Here is an 18,222-nt window from a genome sequence, read left to right as displayed (position 1 = left end):
GACTCATCAACAGTCTTCATTAGTTTTCACTCCAGCCACACGCAGCACTAGGATGGCCCTGCCAACAAGCCCTTGCGCTGCTCCCTGATCCTTACCAGACATGGCCACCTCAACATCCTCCCACCTGCTCTCGCTGGCCCTCTCCTCACAGTAGCACCTTGCACACACACAGCCAGACTGGCCTTTCCAAAGCACAGATCTGATGGTGTCATTCCCCGGCATTAAACCCTTCAGAGGATCCCCTAAATCCCACAACCTCACCAGCCACTTTCCACTGTCTGCGGGCTCCTGTCATCTGCCCATTTGCAAAGGAGATCTTCCCTGCCTCCTTCCTCAACACTGGATAAGGGACCCTCGCTGTACCCCTAGAATATTCTACCCTGAATCAATTCCCAGCACTGGAAAGCACCCAGAAGCCCAGCAGGTTTTGCTTATCCTTTCTACTCAGCCCTAACATTCACAAACATTCATTTTGATAAACAGATGAGTGGACAGTCACCAGGGGCAGACATGGCTGCTCTCGCCCACTCTAACCCATTTTCTGCAGAGGTGTCAGCAGACCAAAACTTCTCACCACCTCCTTCTGCTGTCAGTTCTGATAAAACAGCTCCTCCAAAGCCCTCCTGGCCAGGCGCTCTCCAGCCTCCTCCTGCTGTCCACTCCAGGACAGGGACTGCCGGAAGCTTTACAGTCCCCAGTGCTGCCCAAAGCCCCAGGCCCACAAGCCTCCAGGTCTCTGCTCAGGAAGCCCTTCCCCTGGCTGATTCTTACTCTGTCTTCAGAACCCAATACAGAACGCTCCTCCTCCAGGATGTCTTCCCTGATAACATCCCGTCAGTCTTGGCCAGGCTACCCTCGGCAACAGGACAGAAGAGTTACTATCTGGGTGTCTATCCATCCCCGGCGCTAAGACTGATGCCTCTCTGGGGGTATTTGGGAAAAGAGTAGCAATGAGAGGAGGAAAAGCAGGCAGAGAAGTCTAAATCACAGCCCAAGTCCCAAATTCAAGGATTCTCACATATATATATCACATGTTACTGCATTTGTTAAAGGAAAAAGTGAATCACCATGAAAATCTCTCATTCTAATCTCAACATAATACATTCTGCAGGAATTCTTTGTCTTCATATGATATTAAATAACAGATGGGAATAATATAAATGGCACAGACGCCAGGGATTTAGCTCAGTAGTGTCATGCCTCCCTCACAAGCACAAGGTCCTGAGTTTATCCCCGGTACCAGAAAAAAAAGATTAAAATTTCTTGGGGCTGGGGATTTAGCTCAGTGGTGCTGCCACCTGCTTCAAAAGTGCAAGGTACAGGGCCAGGGATTTAGCTCAGTGGTTTTGCCACCTGCTGCGCAAGCGCAAGGGCCCGAGTTCAATCCCCAGTACAAAAAAAAAAAAAAAACTGAGTTCGATCCCCAGTACCAAAAAAAACAAAACAAAAAACAACAACAACAAAGAACAGATTTATCTTATAAATGGTAGAGTCTCAGGGAAGCCATTCCCGGTCCTGAGAAGCAGGGGAATGGGAATCCATTCAGCTCACAGAAATGCAGGCGTGCCCGACAGGGTGGTGCACGCCTGTGATCCCAGCACTCAGGAGGCTGTGGCAAGAGGATCACCAGGAGTTCAAGGCCAGCCTGGGCTACATAGTGAGACCCTGTCTCAAAAAAAACAAAAACAATAAACAAAAAATACATATATATGAAATGCAGGCCAGTGCCCTGGCTCCTGAAGGCAAAGCCATGCTCACTTCCTAGGTACAACAACCTAGGACAGGAATTCAGCATCCAAATGGATACTTTCATAAGTGAATAAATACTAGTATACTGACTCAATATAGTTTGAATTTGACTTCTGAAAAAGACTTCATTCCCACCTATTTAGGCAAAGATTTTCTTCACAGCACCCTGCCTGGACTTCCAATGAATTAAATTATACATGTTCACACGAACTTAACAAAATGTACATCTGCTACAACGAAATGTTGCCCAGAGAATTTTCAAAAGTAAAAAGTATAACTGTTATAAGAAACAATTTCTCGGGGCCGGAGATTTAGCCCAGTGGTTCTGCCACCTGCCTCGCAAGCACAAGGACCCGGGTTCGATCCCTGGTACCCCAAAAAAAAAAAAAAAAAAAGAAACAATTTATTTTGAAAACAAAGGACTTTGCAAGACTCATGCAAATACACTCTCATAATTTTTCATATTAAGGTCATATGATTCGATAAAACTATGTAAAATATTTTAAATCATATAAAAATAGAATGAATCCTAATACTTCAGGGGAAGTCTTTCAAGTACCATACAAACAAAATTGTACTTTAGATTTACATATACTAAAGTACTCAATTCTCAGCATACTATATGCCCCAAACTGGCTCATGTCAAGACTAAAAGCAATTGTGTTATACTGCTTTGAAAAGTACAATAAGAAACAGATAACAGAATTAAGGCAATTCAATCTCTAGTTACCTATGACAAGATAAGCAACTAAAAATTTTTAAGTCAATTTTGGTAGAATTCAGATCATAACTTTCTCACCAAAATTCAAATTTTAAAAAGATGTAACACCTTTCTTCTTTGAAAATGATATCAGTATTTTTTTTTTGGTATGGGGGTTGAACTCAGGACCTTGTGCTTGAGAGCCAGGTGGCAGAACAACTGAGCTAAATCCCCAGCCCAATATCAGTATTTTTAAGTCTGTCTAGAAGTTCTGAATTCCAACATATACAATTATTTGAACTGTTATATTATATGGCCATTGAATGTGTTTAATGAATACAAAGGAAAAACACAAAAGAAACAATGTTAAAAATTTAATGAGCTTGCTGGAGATTTAGCTCAGTGGTGCCATGCCTGCCTTGCAAGCGCAAGGTCCTGAGTTCAATCCCTGATACCAAAAAAAAAAAATGTAATGAGCTAAATAAATCTTTTTTTAATAGTTTTTTGGGGGCAGGGGGTTGAGACATTATCTCACTAAGTAGTCCAGGCTGGCCTCAAACTCACAGCAATCCTCCTGCCTCAACCTCTAGAGTGCTGGGATTATAGGTGTACATGACCACACCTGGCTAATAAAGTTTTTAAAAAGAATTGGGTGTAGTGATACATGCCTGTAATCCCAGGTACTCAGGAGGGTGAGGCAGGAGAATCACAAGTTCAAGGGTAGCATGGCCAATTTACTAAGACCATGTCTCAAAATAAAATCTAAAATAAAAGGGCTGGGCCAGGGATTTAGCTCAGTGGTTTTGTCGCCTGCTGCGCAAGCGCAAGGACCCAAGTTCAATCCCCGGTACCAAAAATAAATAAATAAAATAAAATAAAGGGGCTGAGAAGTTAGCTCAGTGGCAGAGCACTTGCCTAGCATGCATAAGACCGTGGGGTCAATTCTCAATACCACAAAAAATTAAAATAAAATAAAATAAAATAGGGCTGGGAATGTAGCTCAGTGATTGCCTAGCATAAGGCCCTGGGTTCAATCCCTGGCACCTTAAAAAAAAAAAAGGCCGGTGATGTAGCTCAGTGGTTCTGCTGCCTAGCCTGCAAGCACAAGGACCCGAGTTCGATCCCTGATACCAAAAAAAAAAAAAGGAAGAAGAAGAAAAGAAAATACTGTATAGCACATATCCACAATAGAGATAAATTTAAAGCTAATATAAAATTGAAACAAAAATATTTAATGCATTGTTTCATTATCTTTACAAGTGATAGTAAGTTTAAGGAAGTGGAATTAAGGATTAGCAAAAAAAATTAATAAGAACCTGGAAATCACCTAAAGTCTAAAATATATCTGCCCTAAGTTACAGGCAAAGGCCTGATAGTGCATGGATGAAGAGAAAATGTCCCTTCTAGAAGTCAGAGGAAACTCGCCCCACACAGCACCATACGGATGGCTCAAAGCACACTTCTGTCCAAATAACACCAACTAACACTGAATTAAAGAGGGCTGAGAATGTGGCTCAGTGAGAGAGTGCTTGCCTGGCATGCAGGTCCTTGGGTTTAATAGCCAGCAGTGATAAAAATAACCCCATAACATAGGAAAATCCAATTACAGATATAGCCCAGTGGTGGCAAACCACTTCAGTTCAGACTGGTGGCAAACAGACCATTTGTATTGTTGAAAGCTCTGAAAGGTTCGCCATCACTGATATAGGCTATATTATTTTCATGACCTGGTCAAATAGAAAAGAAAATGTTTAATATTTTTTTGTGATCTTGGTGCTATTGATATGGCTCATGAAAAACAAGACTTTGGCTTTCCAGTCCACAAAGCAATTTCCATGCAAAGTAATTTACATATTCAAATCCAAAGGGAAGCTAGAGCTGTGCAACAACAGTTTGCAATTAAAACTCAAAGGAGCATTGGGAGAGGCAATCTCATTGGGTAGGTAGGCGGAATGTTACCCACATTTAGAAGTCTTTGCATAATTAGACAACAGCTAATATTCATGATTTTGCATGAGGATTTCTTGTGGTGGAGAAGCCTTTTGATTTTGTACATCATCTATATATAATCAAATGAATATCCTGCCAGGTGGTCACATGGTACAGCTGAAGCTTGAAAGCAATTGTAAGTTGTAAGACAGCTCTGAACAGAACTTAAAATGCAGTGTTTTATACTCAATTTCAGATGCTTTACCAGCCATCAACTGATACTGCCTAATGATGTAGCCTAATGAAGAACTGAAGACAAATCACTGCTGTTGATTTGCTCCCTCTGGACCTTTCCATGTTAAAGTTAGATATTAAAACAACACTCTATTACAGAGGAACTTAGGTTTATCCTGCAGCTCGTCTTACTTCCTACTACTGCAAGAAGGAGGAACTGAAAATTTTTCACCAAAAGTGCAAAAGTAGGGCTGGCAATACAGCTCAGAGGTAGAGTGTATGCCTAGCAATGTACAAGGCCATGGGTTCAAACCCCAGCATTGCCCCCCTCCAAGTGCATCCGTGTCTGCATTTTATTTTGCACATGTGCATTATTTTGCATATCTGCAGCCACGTCATGGTAGAAGTGAAACACCTCTACCTCTAGGATGTGAACCGTTTTGGTGCCAACTAACCATCAAAGAAATCTGAGCCTCAGGAACTAAAACTTGAGCATGTATGCAGGAGAGGCTTTTCTGAGAGTTTCCAGGCAGGCTCCAAAAATGATCTACTTTATGGTTCCACGTATAACAGGGATGAAACGAATTTACTAGAGAGAACATGCCTTTAAAGTTTGTCTGCCTTTAAATCCTGCTACACCACTGACTTGATACTGGACTAATTACTTAGCCTCTCTGAGAATGCCTCCTGCTCTGCAACTAGGCCTACCACTACCCATGCAAGTAGGGTAGCTAAATGGTGCTGACATAGTTATGCGGATTCCTTTTAGGCTTCTTCTCCCAGGAAGTACTGAGCCCCTAATGACAAACTGTCCTATTCATCTTTGTACCCATGCAACCTTGTGCCTTACACTTGGAAGGATCAAAAAAGAACTGCATGCTCCAAAGTATCCTTCCATATTCACTGGGGGCTTATTTCTTTAAGTCTATTACAGAGGAAAAGATCATCCCAGACCTGCCCAACAGCCCTCCTCTCTATTGCCTAACACCTCTCTCCGTAGATCTGTGGGAAGGTCAATCCCTTTGGCTGGGCACTGCTCCCACGGTTCCCCTCCCTCAAGGATGACTCTGTCTTCTCCTACTACCACTTCCTCCAGCTCCCACACAACCTCGCCACACCCCACCCTCAGTCCCCTGCCAGAACTCTTTCTAATATGCCAATCTGGCCACTGCAGTCCCTTCATATTCCTATAGGAGCAGCCCTCTACAACCAGCACCTTCAGGACATATGGCATCTGCTCCTGAGAGCCCAAACTCCTCAGAAAGAGATACAAACCTCCCTACTCTGATCTCCTCAACCTCCCAGGCATGGCTGGCATACAGAGGACAGCCCTAGTCTGCCGTATCCCAATCAGATCATCCATATGTGTGGTTTAAATATAGGCTAAATACTGACAACTCTCCAGAGCTCCAAGTTCAAATCCAACCACCCCATGACCTCTCCACTTGGACCCCCACATGCATGGGCCAGTTCTCCCCATGGTGATCAGCAGCCCACAATGGATCCAGGTATTCGAGTCAGAAACCTGAGCATCATACTTGATCTTTCTTCCCTCTCTACAATACACCTCAGCTGAGTACCTGGGACCTGGCACAGTACATATCAAGAGCCCAATAAATGTGTGCTGAGCCACCTCTGCAGTCCTCACTAAAAAGGGGAATCTCTCCTGCACAAGTCACTTAGGAAGGGCACTTGTCCCTTCCACAGGAGGCCCAGAGGATGGCTCAAGACAAGGGTTGACAGTTCTCAGTGGTTTCAGCTTGAAGAGTCCAATATCCCAAAGAGCTCTTGGGTGACAGCTTTAAGGACATGCTTGCCATAGACAGGCAGATGAGAAGGGAAGGGCCCAGCCAGCCTTTTCTCACATGGACCCAGGACCTAGAGGTTGACCGGAAGGCCCGGCAGCCATCACAGGACCCCTGTTCTTGTCCCTGCTCTACATTTTCCAGTCAGACAGCTCCAACTTTCTCTACTTGCTACAAGCATTTCTCTTTTGTCTCCTACCCTAGAATGCAAGGAAATTTTTCAGAAAGTCCCCCCTATCTTAATGGAGATAGAGTAAACGAAGACTGAAAATGTGTGCATTGGAGCCAGAGCTCTAATGAAGAAACAAAGCTCTGGGGCAGCATGTTGGTGGTAGCAGTATGCAGAACACAAACCTCTCCCTTCAGTGAAAGAAAATGGGGGTGGGGAGCACCAGGGCCCAGGCCAGCCAAAGAGTGTCCTCCAGGGCTGCCCACGGATGTTGGAAGTTCGAGATCAGTAATGCAAATGAATGATGCACCATCGATGGTGGATGTCAGCCTCCACCAATGCAGAGTCAGTGCCTATGCCTGGAGGTGGGGGTGGGGGGGAGGTACAGCAGCTGTAGGAGGGCCTCTTCTCTGGCTCTAAATGCTCATTGGTGAAGGCAGAGAGGAAATGGTGGTCAGTGACAGATGTTCTGTGACCACAAGATCCACGAGAACTACCTAGGTAGAAGGCCATCTTTCCTTGATACTTAGAAAAGTTGCTGTTGAGCCCTCATCAAAGGAGTGGCAGACTGGTGTCAGTTTTAGAGTAGGCCCTGCCCCTTTATGGGGGAATTGCTGCAAAGCAAAAGAAAAGGCAGGCAGTCGCCCTTCTAGCTGCTCCACTGATCCCAGCACATGCCTGCGCCAGTGCTGCTCCTTATCATGCCCACCATGCAGCTGCAGCCAGCAATCACATGCCTGATATGTCCCTTTAGAAGGCTAGGGAACAGGGCTGGGGTGTAGCTCAGTAGTAAAGCACTTGCCTGGCATGCACAAGGGGTTGGGTTTGATTCCCAGCACCACAAAAAAAACCCCAAAACCCTAGGGTCAAGCAAGGCACTATAGTCTTAATGTTCCCAATTAAAATATCCCATGAAAAATCCCTCTGCATCCACCTTAATCAGTTGGCATCTCACTCAAAAGAAAACAAACATTAATAAAGGCTCATTCGTCACTAAATACTAAAAACCAGACAAGGTTCCCCAGCACAGCATTTTAACAAATATCAAACACCACTAGGTTATGTGCTAAAAAAGCTAAAATCAAAAATTAACAGATTACCCAGACAACATATGGATCCAGGTAGCAGTTAAGTTTTTGTCTTTTATAGCAAGGAAGGCTATGAGAAGGCAGCACATGGGGAAATCTAGCTATTGTTAAAGCAATACATTCACAGCCTACCTTTTCAGACCCAACAACACACTCACAGGGCGGTATGATAGAAAAAAAAAAAAGGAAAAGAAAAGAAAGGAACAAGCAAAATTAGAAACATATCAGAACAAAAATAGTTTTGATAGCAACAACACTACATGTTCAAGAACAGCCCAAGGTTCTGATGAGCAGGGAGCATAGTGAGCTTTTAATTGAAACATACCCACACCCAGTGCTATGAGGAAGACTAGGACCAAAGGTGGAGTTACCTGCCAGAGAGCCTCCCACAGCCTGGTCAGGGTGCCAAGCCAAACTGGACTTATATCCAGATATCTCCCAGCAAGCCACAAAATGCTAAGTTATCTCAGGCCAGACAGTTCCTCTCTCCTGGTGAGAGGTGTAGGTAAGAGGGAGACTATGCATCCAATCACTGCTTGAAAACTTAGAGAACATGAGGTTGGGAAAGCAACAACAGGTACCAGTGACCAGAGGAGACTGACTATCACTGGGGTTCACTGGCACCATTTTCACACTGAAATTCAAAGGATGATGGAGTGTTTGTGAGTGCCAGAGTGGGCATGCCACAAAATGACATTTTACTACCTGCTGCACCTCCAGGGCCCAAAGGAGAGCCCAGCATATAGTGGCTCTTGACAAATACTTGCCAATGTTTTCCACATTGAAAAGTGCTGTACCCAACCAGCTGTTACTCCTGCAGAATCACTGTCAAAGAACACCTGGCATTGGCTGGTGGAAGATAATGGCTAAAAAAATGTCCCTGCTGCCTCAGATAGCAAAGGAGGAAGGCACTGGGTTAGAACAGGTCCTCCCAGGCTGCTTCAGAGGCTTCAACCAGTCATTTCCTCACAGTAAAGAAGGCTGAGTCACTTGGCTGATTTTAAGTCATACCTGGCTCTGCCATAAGAGGGACCTCCTCTTTGCAAAGGCTGCAGCCAAAATTTGAACCTCACCTCTGTGGCTAGACAGCCATAGTGGCAAGACAGTGAAACAGGGCAGCAGGCAGAGGGCCGAGAAAATGGCAAGAAGAGCTAATGTATAATTCTGAGTTGAAGAAGAGTTCTAACTTCACAGCAGGGAAGGTGTGAAGACTGACTTTTCTCTGCTCTACCTAACGCCCCTGGGAACACAGATAATGGACACACTTCTCGTATGTACAGGTTAGCTCTACCGGAGCTCCTTGGCTGTGTTCCTGACATCACTGTGGTTCTCAGATGAAAAAGTGGCCCAGCACCTGCAGAGTGCCCAGCCTGGGAGTCAGGGGACGTGGGCTCTACTCATGGCTCACCTGGGACCTAGTTCTTCCCTCTCCAGATTCAGCATCTCATCTATAAAGCAAAGTGATGAGACTGAATAAAAGCTTTCAAACTTAGGGCAGCTCTGCCCAAGAGAAACAAAACACAAGCCACATAAGGAAATTTAAGTTTCTTGTGCCCACATTTTAAGAAGTATAAACAAGTGAATCAAATAGGTTTAATAATACATCTCATCTAATGCATGTGGTCAATATAAAAAACATTAGAAAAGTATTTTATGTTCAGTTTTCAATAGTAAATCTCAAAATCTGGAGTGTATTTCATGCACAGTACATCTCCACTAACACTAGCCTCATTTTGGGGATCAAAAGCTACAAGTCGCTGTGGCTACTATACTGGAAAGCAGTAGCAGGAGTCCTACCAAAAGGCCCTCTAACAATTGAGGTAAGTGTGTACACAGACCCCAAGGGACATCCCTTACCCAAAAGCCAGGCCAGTTTTAAAGTCATTGATTTTTTTAAAAAACCAGTGAATAATATCTCTCTACTTCTTGCTATAATAATTCTCCACCAGTTGCTGTCCTTTCTGTATAAGGACCCAACCTAAGCACCCAGCCAAGGAGCTGCAGTCCCTAGGTAAGCTTACCTACTATCCGTGTCCAGACCCACGAAGTCCTTTTTCTCAAAAGGGACACAGAGAAGTGGGATCTTGTCCCCGGACTTGTCTGTGGCTCTGTCCAGACGCTTGGACTCAAGCACAATGAAGAGCGACTCAATGAAGTCCTCAATGCACTTCTCCACAGAGTCGCAGTCTTCATAGCTAGGGTAGAAGGCAACATCAGGGCGTGGCTGCTCAGCCACCTCCCCCTGCAGCCCAAAGACGAAGAGCCGGGAATCATAGAGTGTGGAGCCGTAGATCTCCTTCTGCACATGGAACTTCTCGAAGGTCTGTGGCCAGTCCTTGGCTGAGAAGCAGTCAGTGATGGTGATGAGGCCCACAACCTTGCGGTGAGTCTGGAAGTCACCCCACTCATTGTTCTCTGGCGGATAGTGGTGCCGGTAGCGGATGAAGAGGGCCCGCTGTGAGTCCCGCATACTGAGCTGACTCACAGAGCAGATCCTCTTGTAGATCCTGAAGAAGTTCTCCTCAGAAACGATGCCCACAGGCTGCACCACCACCAGGAGGGTCTGGTGGTCCTCGGCACACTGCATATAGTCAGGGACACTCATCCTGAAGTCCCTGTCCAAAGGGAAAAGGCCACATTTTGAGCTCAGTTGTCACTGTGGCTTGGCCATTCTGGGATACAAAACCTACAATGCTATCCCACTGGCAGCAGAAGGCAGAGAACTCTGGTGCCCAGTCAGCACCAGTCCACCAGCTGAGCTCATGTTTCTACACCAGTTACTACTCTGCATGACTGTAAGTGATTTGTGGAATTTCACTGAAGCTTACTTTTCTCTTCTGTGAGAGGCCACAGATGAATATATACAGAATCTCATCTTTCACTTGGTGACATTTCCCAATGTCCCCAACACTTAGTGAACATTCCCAATGTGCCAGGCTTTGCACGGGTAAAAAGACAAGGTCTCAGATGTAGTCATGAACAGAAAGAGTTAATATGATATCATAGAGATATTAACTGTCCCCATTTGATATATAGCTTCAATGAAATTCCAATTAGAATTCCTACCAGATTTTTGATGGAATATAACAACTATAATTTATAGTCAAGAGTAGCTAAGAAACTCCTGAGGCTCCCTCACTAGGAAGGGTTATTTATCCCACAAGACAGCAACCAACTAGAATCGCTAATGGGGTTTGGGGTCCTTTGTAGAATGACAAAAATGTTTTAAAACTGATTATGGTGATGGTTGTTGCTCTGTGAATACTTAAAACCATTGCCCTGTACACTGAAGTTGGTGAGCTGAAGTATATGTGTTATACCTCAACAAAGCTGTAAAAGGAATAAAAGACTAGATAAAAACCTACAATCAGCAGAGTATTTGCACAGAGATAATTTCATCAAAGGAATGTAATCAAGTTCAGAATCAGACCCACACATACAAGGAAATTTGGAATACGGTGAATTGCTATAGTACAATAGTAGAAGAGGACAGACTCTTCCATAAATGGCATCAGGATGATAGGCCATCTATGAGTAGGAAAGAAACACAGGCACTGGGATGCAGCTCCATGTTAGAGCGCTTGTCTAGCATGCACAAAGCCCTGCATTTAATCTACAATATTGAAAGAAGAAAAGGAAATTCCAAAAGCCAATCAGAATGCAGGCAAGATATTCCAACAGACACTTCTGAAGAGGAAAGTAGGGGCCGGGGATTTAGCTCAATGGTTCCGCCGCCTGCCTCACAAGTGCAAGGTCCTGAGTTCGATCCCTGGTACCAAAAAAAAAAAAAAAAAAAAGAGGAAAGTAAAACAAGGAATATGTACACAAAACATGATCACCCCAATGGCAATCAGGAAAAAGGCAATTAAAACCCACTAACAAAACTATTTCACACCAGCTTGACAAAAAGTTTTTATTAGAGTAATATATATAATTTACCATTTCCAAGTGTTCTATAACAGCAAGTACATTCACACTGTTAAACAACCATCACCACCATACATCTCCAGAACTTTTCATTGAGTAACATTAAAACTCTGTGAGGGCTGGGGGTTTAGCTCAGTGGCACCACGCCTGCCTTGCAAGTGCATGGTCCTGAGTTTGATCCCCAGTAATGAGAAAAAAACAAACAACAACAAAAAAACAAAACTCTGTGCCCACTAAACACTAACTGCCCATCACTATCCCCTACAGCTGTGGCAACCACCACTCTACTTTGTTTCTGTGAATTTGATTCCTCTATGTACCCCACATAAGTGGAATCATGCACTATTTGTCCCTTTGTAATTGGCTTATTTCACTTAGCAGAAAGTCCTTAAGGTTCATCTATGTCACAGCATGTATCAGAATTCCCTCCCTTTTTAAAGCTGAATAATACGCCATTATATAGAGGAACCACATTTTTGTTCATCCATTGATAAGACACTTGAGTTGCTTCTACTTTTGGCTATTATGAATACTGCTGCTATAAACATGGGTGAACAAAAAATTTTAAGTATGAAAAATAAGTGTTTGCAAACTGTAACTCTCTTATCCGACAGAGAGGAACACAGACTAATACATCCACTTTGGAAATCAGTTGGCAGTATGCAAAGACGAGTATGTGCATTCCCCAGGCCCAGCAATTCCTTGTAGGGGAAACTTGACATATGGATGGCAGGTGAAATTAACAGAAGTTCACAGAAGCAAAAAGCAGAAACAACACAAATGTCCATCAACAGAGGAATGGATAACTAAACAGCGGTCTTTTAACACAATGAAATATTATAGAATAGTGGAAATGAGTGACCTATAGCTACACTGCAGAATCAGGGATGAACATGATGATGGCCAAGGGCAAAAAAACCCAAGTTACATATTAATATAAACAGTACAAATCCACTTATATAAGTCAAAAACAGAAAATACTAGGGCTGGGGGATGTAGCTCAGTGATAGAGCACTTCTCTAGCATGCACATGGCTCTGGCTTGAGTCCCAGCCATGGAGAGGCAAAGAGGAGGCAACACTAAACGATGTATTACTTGGGGATTTTTTTTTGGTACCAGGGATCAAACTTAGGACCTTGTGCTTACAAGGCAGGCGTGGTGCCACTGAGCTAAATCCCCGGCCCAGGGGATATTTACATGTATAGTAAAACCACAACCACAAAGAAAATATAAATTTGGGTAGCAGCATTTAGGCAGCAAAGGGGGAAACAGCAGGCTTCAGAACCACTAGTCTTGGGGCCAGGGATTTAGCTCAATGGTTCCACCACCTGCTGCGCAAGCGCACAGTCCCGAGTTCGATCCCCAGTACCAAAAAAACAAAAAAAAAAACCAAAACAGAAGCACTAGCCATGTTCTATGTCTTAAGGTGGATGTTAAGTACAGGGACATTTGTTTGGCTATGCTCAAAACTGAACATTATATTTCTAAAAATTTAAAGATAAAAATGTTTCAAATATTACATGTTAGACATATATGTTTAAATATTATACATTTAATAATCTTTTTCAAAATTTTTCAAAAGTTAAGAAAAAGGAAGAAAGACTTCCCTGAGCTCCCAGTTTGGCATTCATCAGACTGGTCAGTTTGACAGCCTCTGTTCTTGTCATCTACCAGTAGATGTATGCTGCTACTTCTACAGTACCCTTTGCGAATGAGCAAAAAATAAAGACTCACAAAAGAATCAGCTGTGCCAGTGGTGCAGTTCTGCCTGAAGACAGGTGGACAGTGGGTCTTGGACACAGGTCTGAGGATGGCAGCGTTGAATTCTCATCTAAAGAAAAAGGAAAGAAGAAAGAAAGAAAAAAAGAAAGAAAGAAGGAAGGAAGGAAGGAAGAAAGAAAGAAAGAAAGAGAGAGAGAGAGAAATGACATATGAACTGCCCATAAAACTAAATTGAACTTAATAAATGCCTCATTTCCCAGCACTCAGGAGGCTGAAGCAGGAGGATCACTGCAAGTTTGAAGCCAGCCTGGGCTACATAGTGAGTTCAAGGCCAACCTACACTACAAAGTGAGACCCTGTCTCAAAAAAACAAACAAAAAGAAGTACCTTATAAATACTATTATCGTAACTTCTTTTTTGGTTCTGAATTTCCTCACTTTTTGTTGTTAAAACATTCTTAGCTGGGCACAATGGCACACACCTATAGTCCCCGCACTTGGAAGCCTGAGATGGAAGGATCACTTGAGCCCAGGAGTTCAAGAGCAGCCTGGGAAACATACTGTGACCCTAGCTCAAAAAAAAAAAAAAAAAAAAAAAAAATCATACTTTATAAAGTAGGTAGTGGCTATGTGTTTCAATTATCCTTAGAAAAAATAAAAACAGAGAACCCAGTTATGGATCTTCCAGATTTTGGTATTTTACCAGCCAATGAAATCTAAACAACCAGGTCCTCCAGGATCCAATAGCTCTTGTGGTTTCCTTCTACTTCTAGTTGGGCACTGAGAAGTATAGGAGGGGTCACCCTCATCCCCTGCATTTGACCTCAGCAACAGCTGTCCCTGAGGCTGCTTGGGATCAGAGCAAACTCCTTTGAACTTTTCCCCCAGATTCAAACTATGCCTCTAACTCAGGGGGAAAAAAAGGTTCTTATGGAAGGCGGGAAAAGAAGTACACTACACTGATTACAACTCATTGTATTTAGGCTACACAACGATTCTGACAAGTTTGTTTTTTGGGGTTTTTTTTGTACTGGAGATTGAACTCAGGACCTTGTGCTTGGGAGACAGGCAGCAGAACCACTGAGCTAAATCCTCGGCCCAACACAACAATCCTAAGAAAGTCTTACAGGTGACCCAAGCTCAGCCTCCTGTTCAAGTCTCCTGCTCTTCAGTAGTAAACTCCCACTCAGGCTCCAGTCCTGTTCTCCACTGCCTTCTGCGGGAGACGATATGCTGAGGCTCAGCTTGGTACTAAGACAATTCTGGTGTCTGACAAAGCTAGTATACATACTAAACATCAAAAATATATTGCTTTGCCCTGGATTTAGCTCAGTGGTTCCGCCAGCGCAAGGTCCAGAGTTCGATCCCCAGTACCAAAAAAATATATACGTGTGTGTGTGTGTGTGTGTGTGTATTGCTTCGACTTAGTAGTTTCTCAAAAAGTGAGTTACCAAAAAATGAACACTGTATTCCCACATGCATACCCAAAAGATCTGAAAATACGTGTCCACACCAAACACTCGTGCACAAATGTTCATAGCAGCATTATTCACATATAACCAAAAAAAGTTAGGTGTGGTAGTACATGTCTGTAATCCCAGCACTCTGGGAGGCTGAAGCAGGAGGATCACAAGTTGGAGGCCAGCCTGGAATCCTGCCTCAGTAAATAAATTATAGCCAAAACACGGAAACAACACAAATGTCCAATGTGTGGAACAGACCCACAAAATGTAAATTACCCAAACTATGCAATATTATTCAGCAATAAAAGGCAACGAAGCACTGAGGCAGGCTGCAATATGGATGAACTTTGAAAGCACCATGCTGAATGAAGCCAGACGCGTGTGCACACGCACACACACACACACACAAACATGTTGTACAATTCCACTAAGATGAAACGTGCAGTTCATGTAAATCCACAGGCAGAGAAAATAAATTAGTGGCTGCCAGGGTTGGGAACGTGGAGGGAATGAGGAGTGACTGCTAATAGGTATGAAGTTTCTTTTTGGATCGATGAAAAATCTTCTGAAATTAATGGCTGCACAATTGTAAAAATACTGAAAATCCATGAACTGTACACTTTAAACAAGTAGATTTTCTGCTAGGTGAACAATGTCTGCATAAAGCTGAGTTATTTTTTAAACCTTGACAACTATTCTTCCCTCTACATTACTAGCTTGCCATACATTTAAAAAAAAAAAAAAAAAAACACCAAAACAAAACCTTGATCTTGCCAGATCTTTAGGACTGCAATACCCTTGGATCCTCAATGGCCCTGGTACTATTCATACTAACAAATAAAGCTGGGCAAGGAACTAGTTACAACTGTTACTTTTTTTTTTAATCGACAGTCGCTAAAGGGGCGTGTCACGGCCTCATACCTTGGGCTCATTTTGAATTGAGACCTGCTATTAATCCCTCTCTCCATAAAGACAGAAGAAGACGGCACACACCGCATCCTAACACAGAAAGTATCGAGTTAAAGGTAAAGAGAGGGGGGAAGAGATGAAAGGCCAGCGCAGTGTTGACACTTCTCCCCAGACTTCACTGGGATAAGCCGAGTTCCCACGCGAAGGGACGGCCTGCCGTGGGTCGCAGCCTGACGCTGCCGAGTTGAGTGCACTAGGCCCGCCTGCAGGAGGGGGGCAGGGAGAGGAGGGGCGACGGGACCGCACCCCACCCCGGGGCCCCGGGGCCCAGGGCCTAGGTGAGGGGCGTGACGCTGCCTGCGTCAGGGGGGACCTAAAGGGAGGCTGGCCTGCGGCGAACTCCAGAGAGCAAAGGCGGGGCCCGAGAGACGCAGGTGTGCGCCGGTGTGGGACAGGTGCAGCCCGGGTCCCAGCAGGTGAGGCCCCGGGCCTGGGCTGGTGTCACCGGGTGGCCAGGCAGCGGAAACAGGGCCGCGAGTGGTGCAGAATGAACCCCTGGTTCACCCATCAGGTGACCCTGAGGACAGTGGAGCAGACCCGGCCCGGACAGGTGAGGGTGGGCGAACCTTCGGCGGGACGCGCGGCGACTGCCCGCCACCACACGCGGCCCACCCCGCTCCGGTCCGGGCGCCCCGACCAGGAGCCCCCCACGCTGCACTTACACAGCCCGTGACTCCGGGCTCGGAGCAGGAGCCAACGGCCTGACAGGCAGCAAGGAGAGCAGCCTCCGCGCCCGCTCCCCGGGCTCAGGCAGGCGCTTCCGACTGGCCGAGCCGGCCCCGTGCTGCGCGTGCGCGGAAGCCCGTCCCGGCTGCTGATCCGCTCCGAGTTTTCCGAGAGGCGCCAGGAAAGCGAGGAAGGGAGGAGCTGGGAAGAGGGGCCGGGTGGAGGGAGAGGGAAGGAAGAAGAAGAAAAAGGGAGGGGCTGGAAGGGACCGTGGGGGGGGGGAGCACAGGGGGCGGGGCCAGCAGAGGAAGAGAAAAGGAGGTGGGAGAAGGGAGAGACCTGGAGGGAGGCAGAAAAGATGGAGAGACTGGAGTGGGAGGCTGGAGAGGCAGACACCGGGAAGGGAAGGGAAAGGAAGAGGGGGCCGCAGAGATAGAAAAACTTTTGCTCCTAGGGCGGTCAGTCCCTAATCCTTGAAGGCGAGCTGCTCAAATTTCACCTCCTGGGTGGGGGCTGGCTGCAAAACCCCTACCTGCCTGCCACCCTCGCTTCCAGCTGGTCTTTGTGGCACTCCCGGGATTCAGAGCCCCACTGGCGTTCTCCCCTTTTACAGGTTGGGAAACTGAGGCATGCGTGGTGCTGGAGTGTCTCCCAGGGGTGCTTTATCTGCAGGGTAGCAGAGCCTGGGAGGTGGCGCCAGATAGGAGTCAGAGGCTGGCTTGGAGCAGATTCTGTCCGCTGGCACAACAGCACTCTGGACTTGGGAGGCCCCAGCAATCAATCCGCACAATGGGCCCCAAGCCCTGTGACGAGCAGGAGAGCTGTGTCAGGTCTGGGCCAGAAGCCACTGAAGGATGTGAGCCCTTCTGGGCTAAAAAAGAGGGGGGGGGGGATTTCCACACAGATTAGAATGGGCACAGCACACAGGAATTCTCAACAAAGGCATATCCGGGAGGGCAGAACAGAGGGAGAGGGAGTGTATTTGTACTGTTTGGTTTGAATATTTTACCATGTACATGCATCTCTTTTTCAATTAAAAAAAATTTTAATGGTTGAGTTTGGAAGTGGCTCTCTGAGCAAACACATCAGCAATGAAAAAATGGTCTGAGCAGATAGTTTTGCTTTAAGCTAGCATTTATTGACTGCTATGTCGTCAGGGCTGTTTTATGACTTATTTTATTATTCATATCTTTTATAAAATAATAATATCCTATCCCTCATCCCTGCCCAGAGCCAGTGGAAAACCAACTGAGTTTCTATTGAATTGTTTTGTAAGCATAGAAATGATTTATATACAAAACACATCTTCAGGGCAAAATAGGTAGAAGTGATTTCTAACGTCCCAGGCAGCTAGGAAGCATTTTCTGCAGAAGTCCTAGGGGCTGAGGAAGAATGTCTACCAATCAACACAAAAAGCTGCTTTGGTGGCTCCTCCATGGTAATAAGTGGGCACAGGATTAACAGTTCAGGGAGCCCAGAAAAGAACTATCTTAAAAGGCCGCCACTAATGAAGGTCTGTGTGATAAGACCCAGGCTCCATGCTTAACTCCTGGACCCTGTGTATCCACAAAAGAGTAGCTATTCTGAGCACTGAGGTAGGGAAAGGATATACCACTTGGCTAGGGTCATGCAAGCAGCTGGTGCTATTTAGGGACTCAAATCCAGGGCTGCCTAACTTCATGGTCTGTATCCTTTCCTTAGTTCTTATCTGTTCTCATTCTCCATAAAGGGACAGGACAAAGGACTTAAAAAGCAAGATGGAAACACTGTTTATTTTTGTACAACATTTGCCAAGTTTACAA

The 18,222-nt window shown here is 45.1% G+C and overlaps 1 protein-coding gene across 12 annotated transcripts in view; it reads right to left on the bottom strand.

Moving 5' to 3' along the window:
- Trappc9 (trafficking protein particle complex subunit 9) overlaps positions 1-16,574 on the bottom strand; it is a 737,148-nt gene extending 720,574 nt beyond the window's left edge. For 3 of the 12 annotated variants that reach the window (XM_087187208.1, XM_087187198.1, XM_087187202.1), the window contains exons 1-4: positions 16,417-16,498; positions 13,336-13,432; positions 9,696-10,289; positions 7,807-7,827 (exon numbers count right to left, since the gene is read on the bottom strand). In XM_087187208.1, coding sequence (XP_087043334.1) covers positions 7,807-7,827; positions 9,696-10,279 — 605 coding nt within the window. In that variant the 5' untranslated portion in view covers positions 10,280-10,289; positions 13,336-13,432; positions 16,417-16,498. Of the gene's footprint in view, positions 1-7,806; positions 7,828-9,695; positions 10,290-13,335; positions 13,433-16,416 lie in introns of all 12 variants that reach the window. The other 9 variants (XM_087187194.1, XM_004837902.4, XM_087187232.1 and 6 more) reach the window with 5 other exon arrangements.
- Between the last annotated feature and the right edge of the window lie 1,648 nt (positions 16,575-18,222).

Source organism: Heterocephalus glaber, unplaced genomic scaffold, assembly GCF_053883595.1.
Source record: "Heterocephalus glaber isolate CG9 unplaced genomic scaffold, H.glaber_assembly_v1.0 deba00000281, whole genome shotgun sequence".
In the NCBI taxonomy this organism is placed as follows: Eukaryota; Metazoa; Chordata; class Mammalia; order Rodentia; family Bathyergidae; genus Heterocephalus; species Heterocephalus glaber.
Note: the sequence above shows the minus strand (reverse complement) of the source record. Positions and strands in the feature narration are given on the sequence as shown.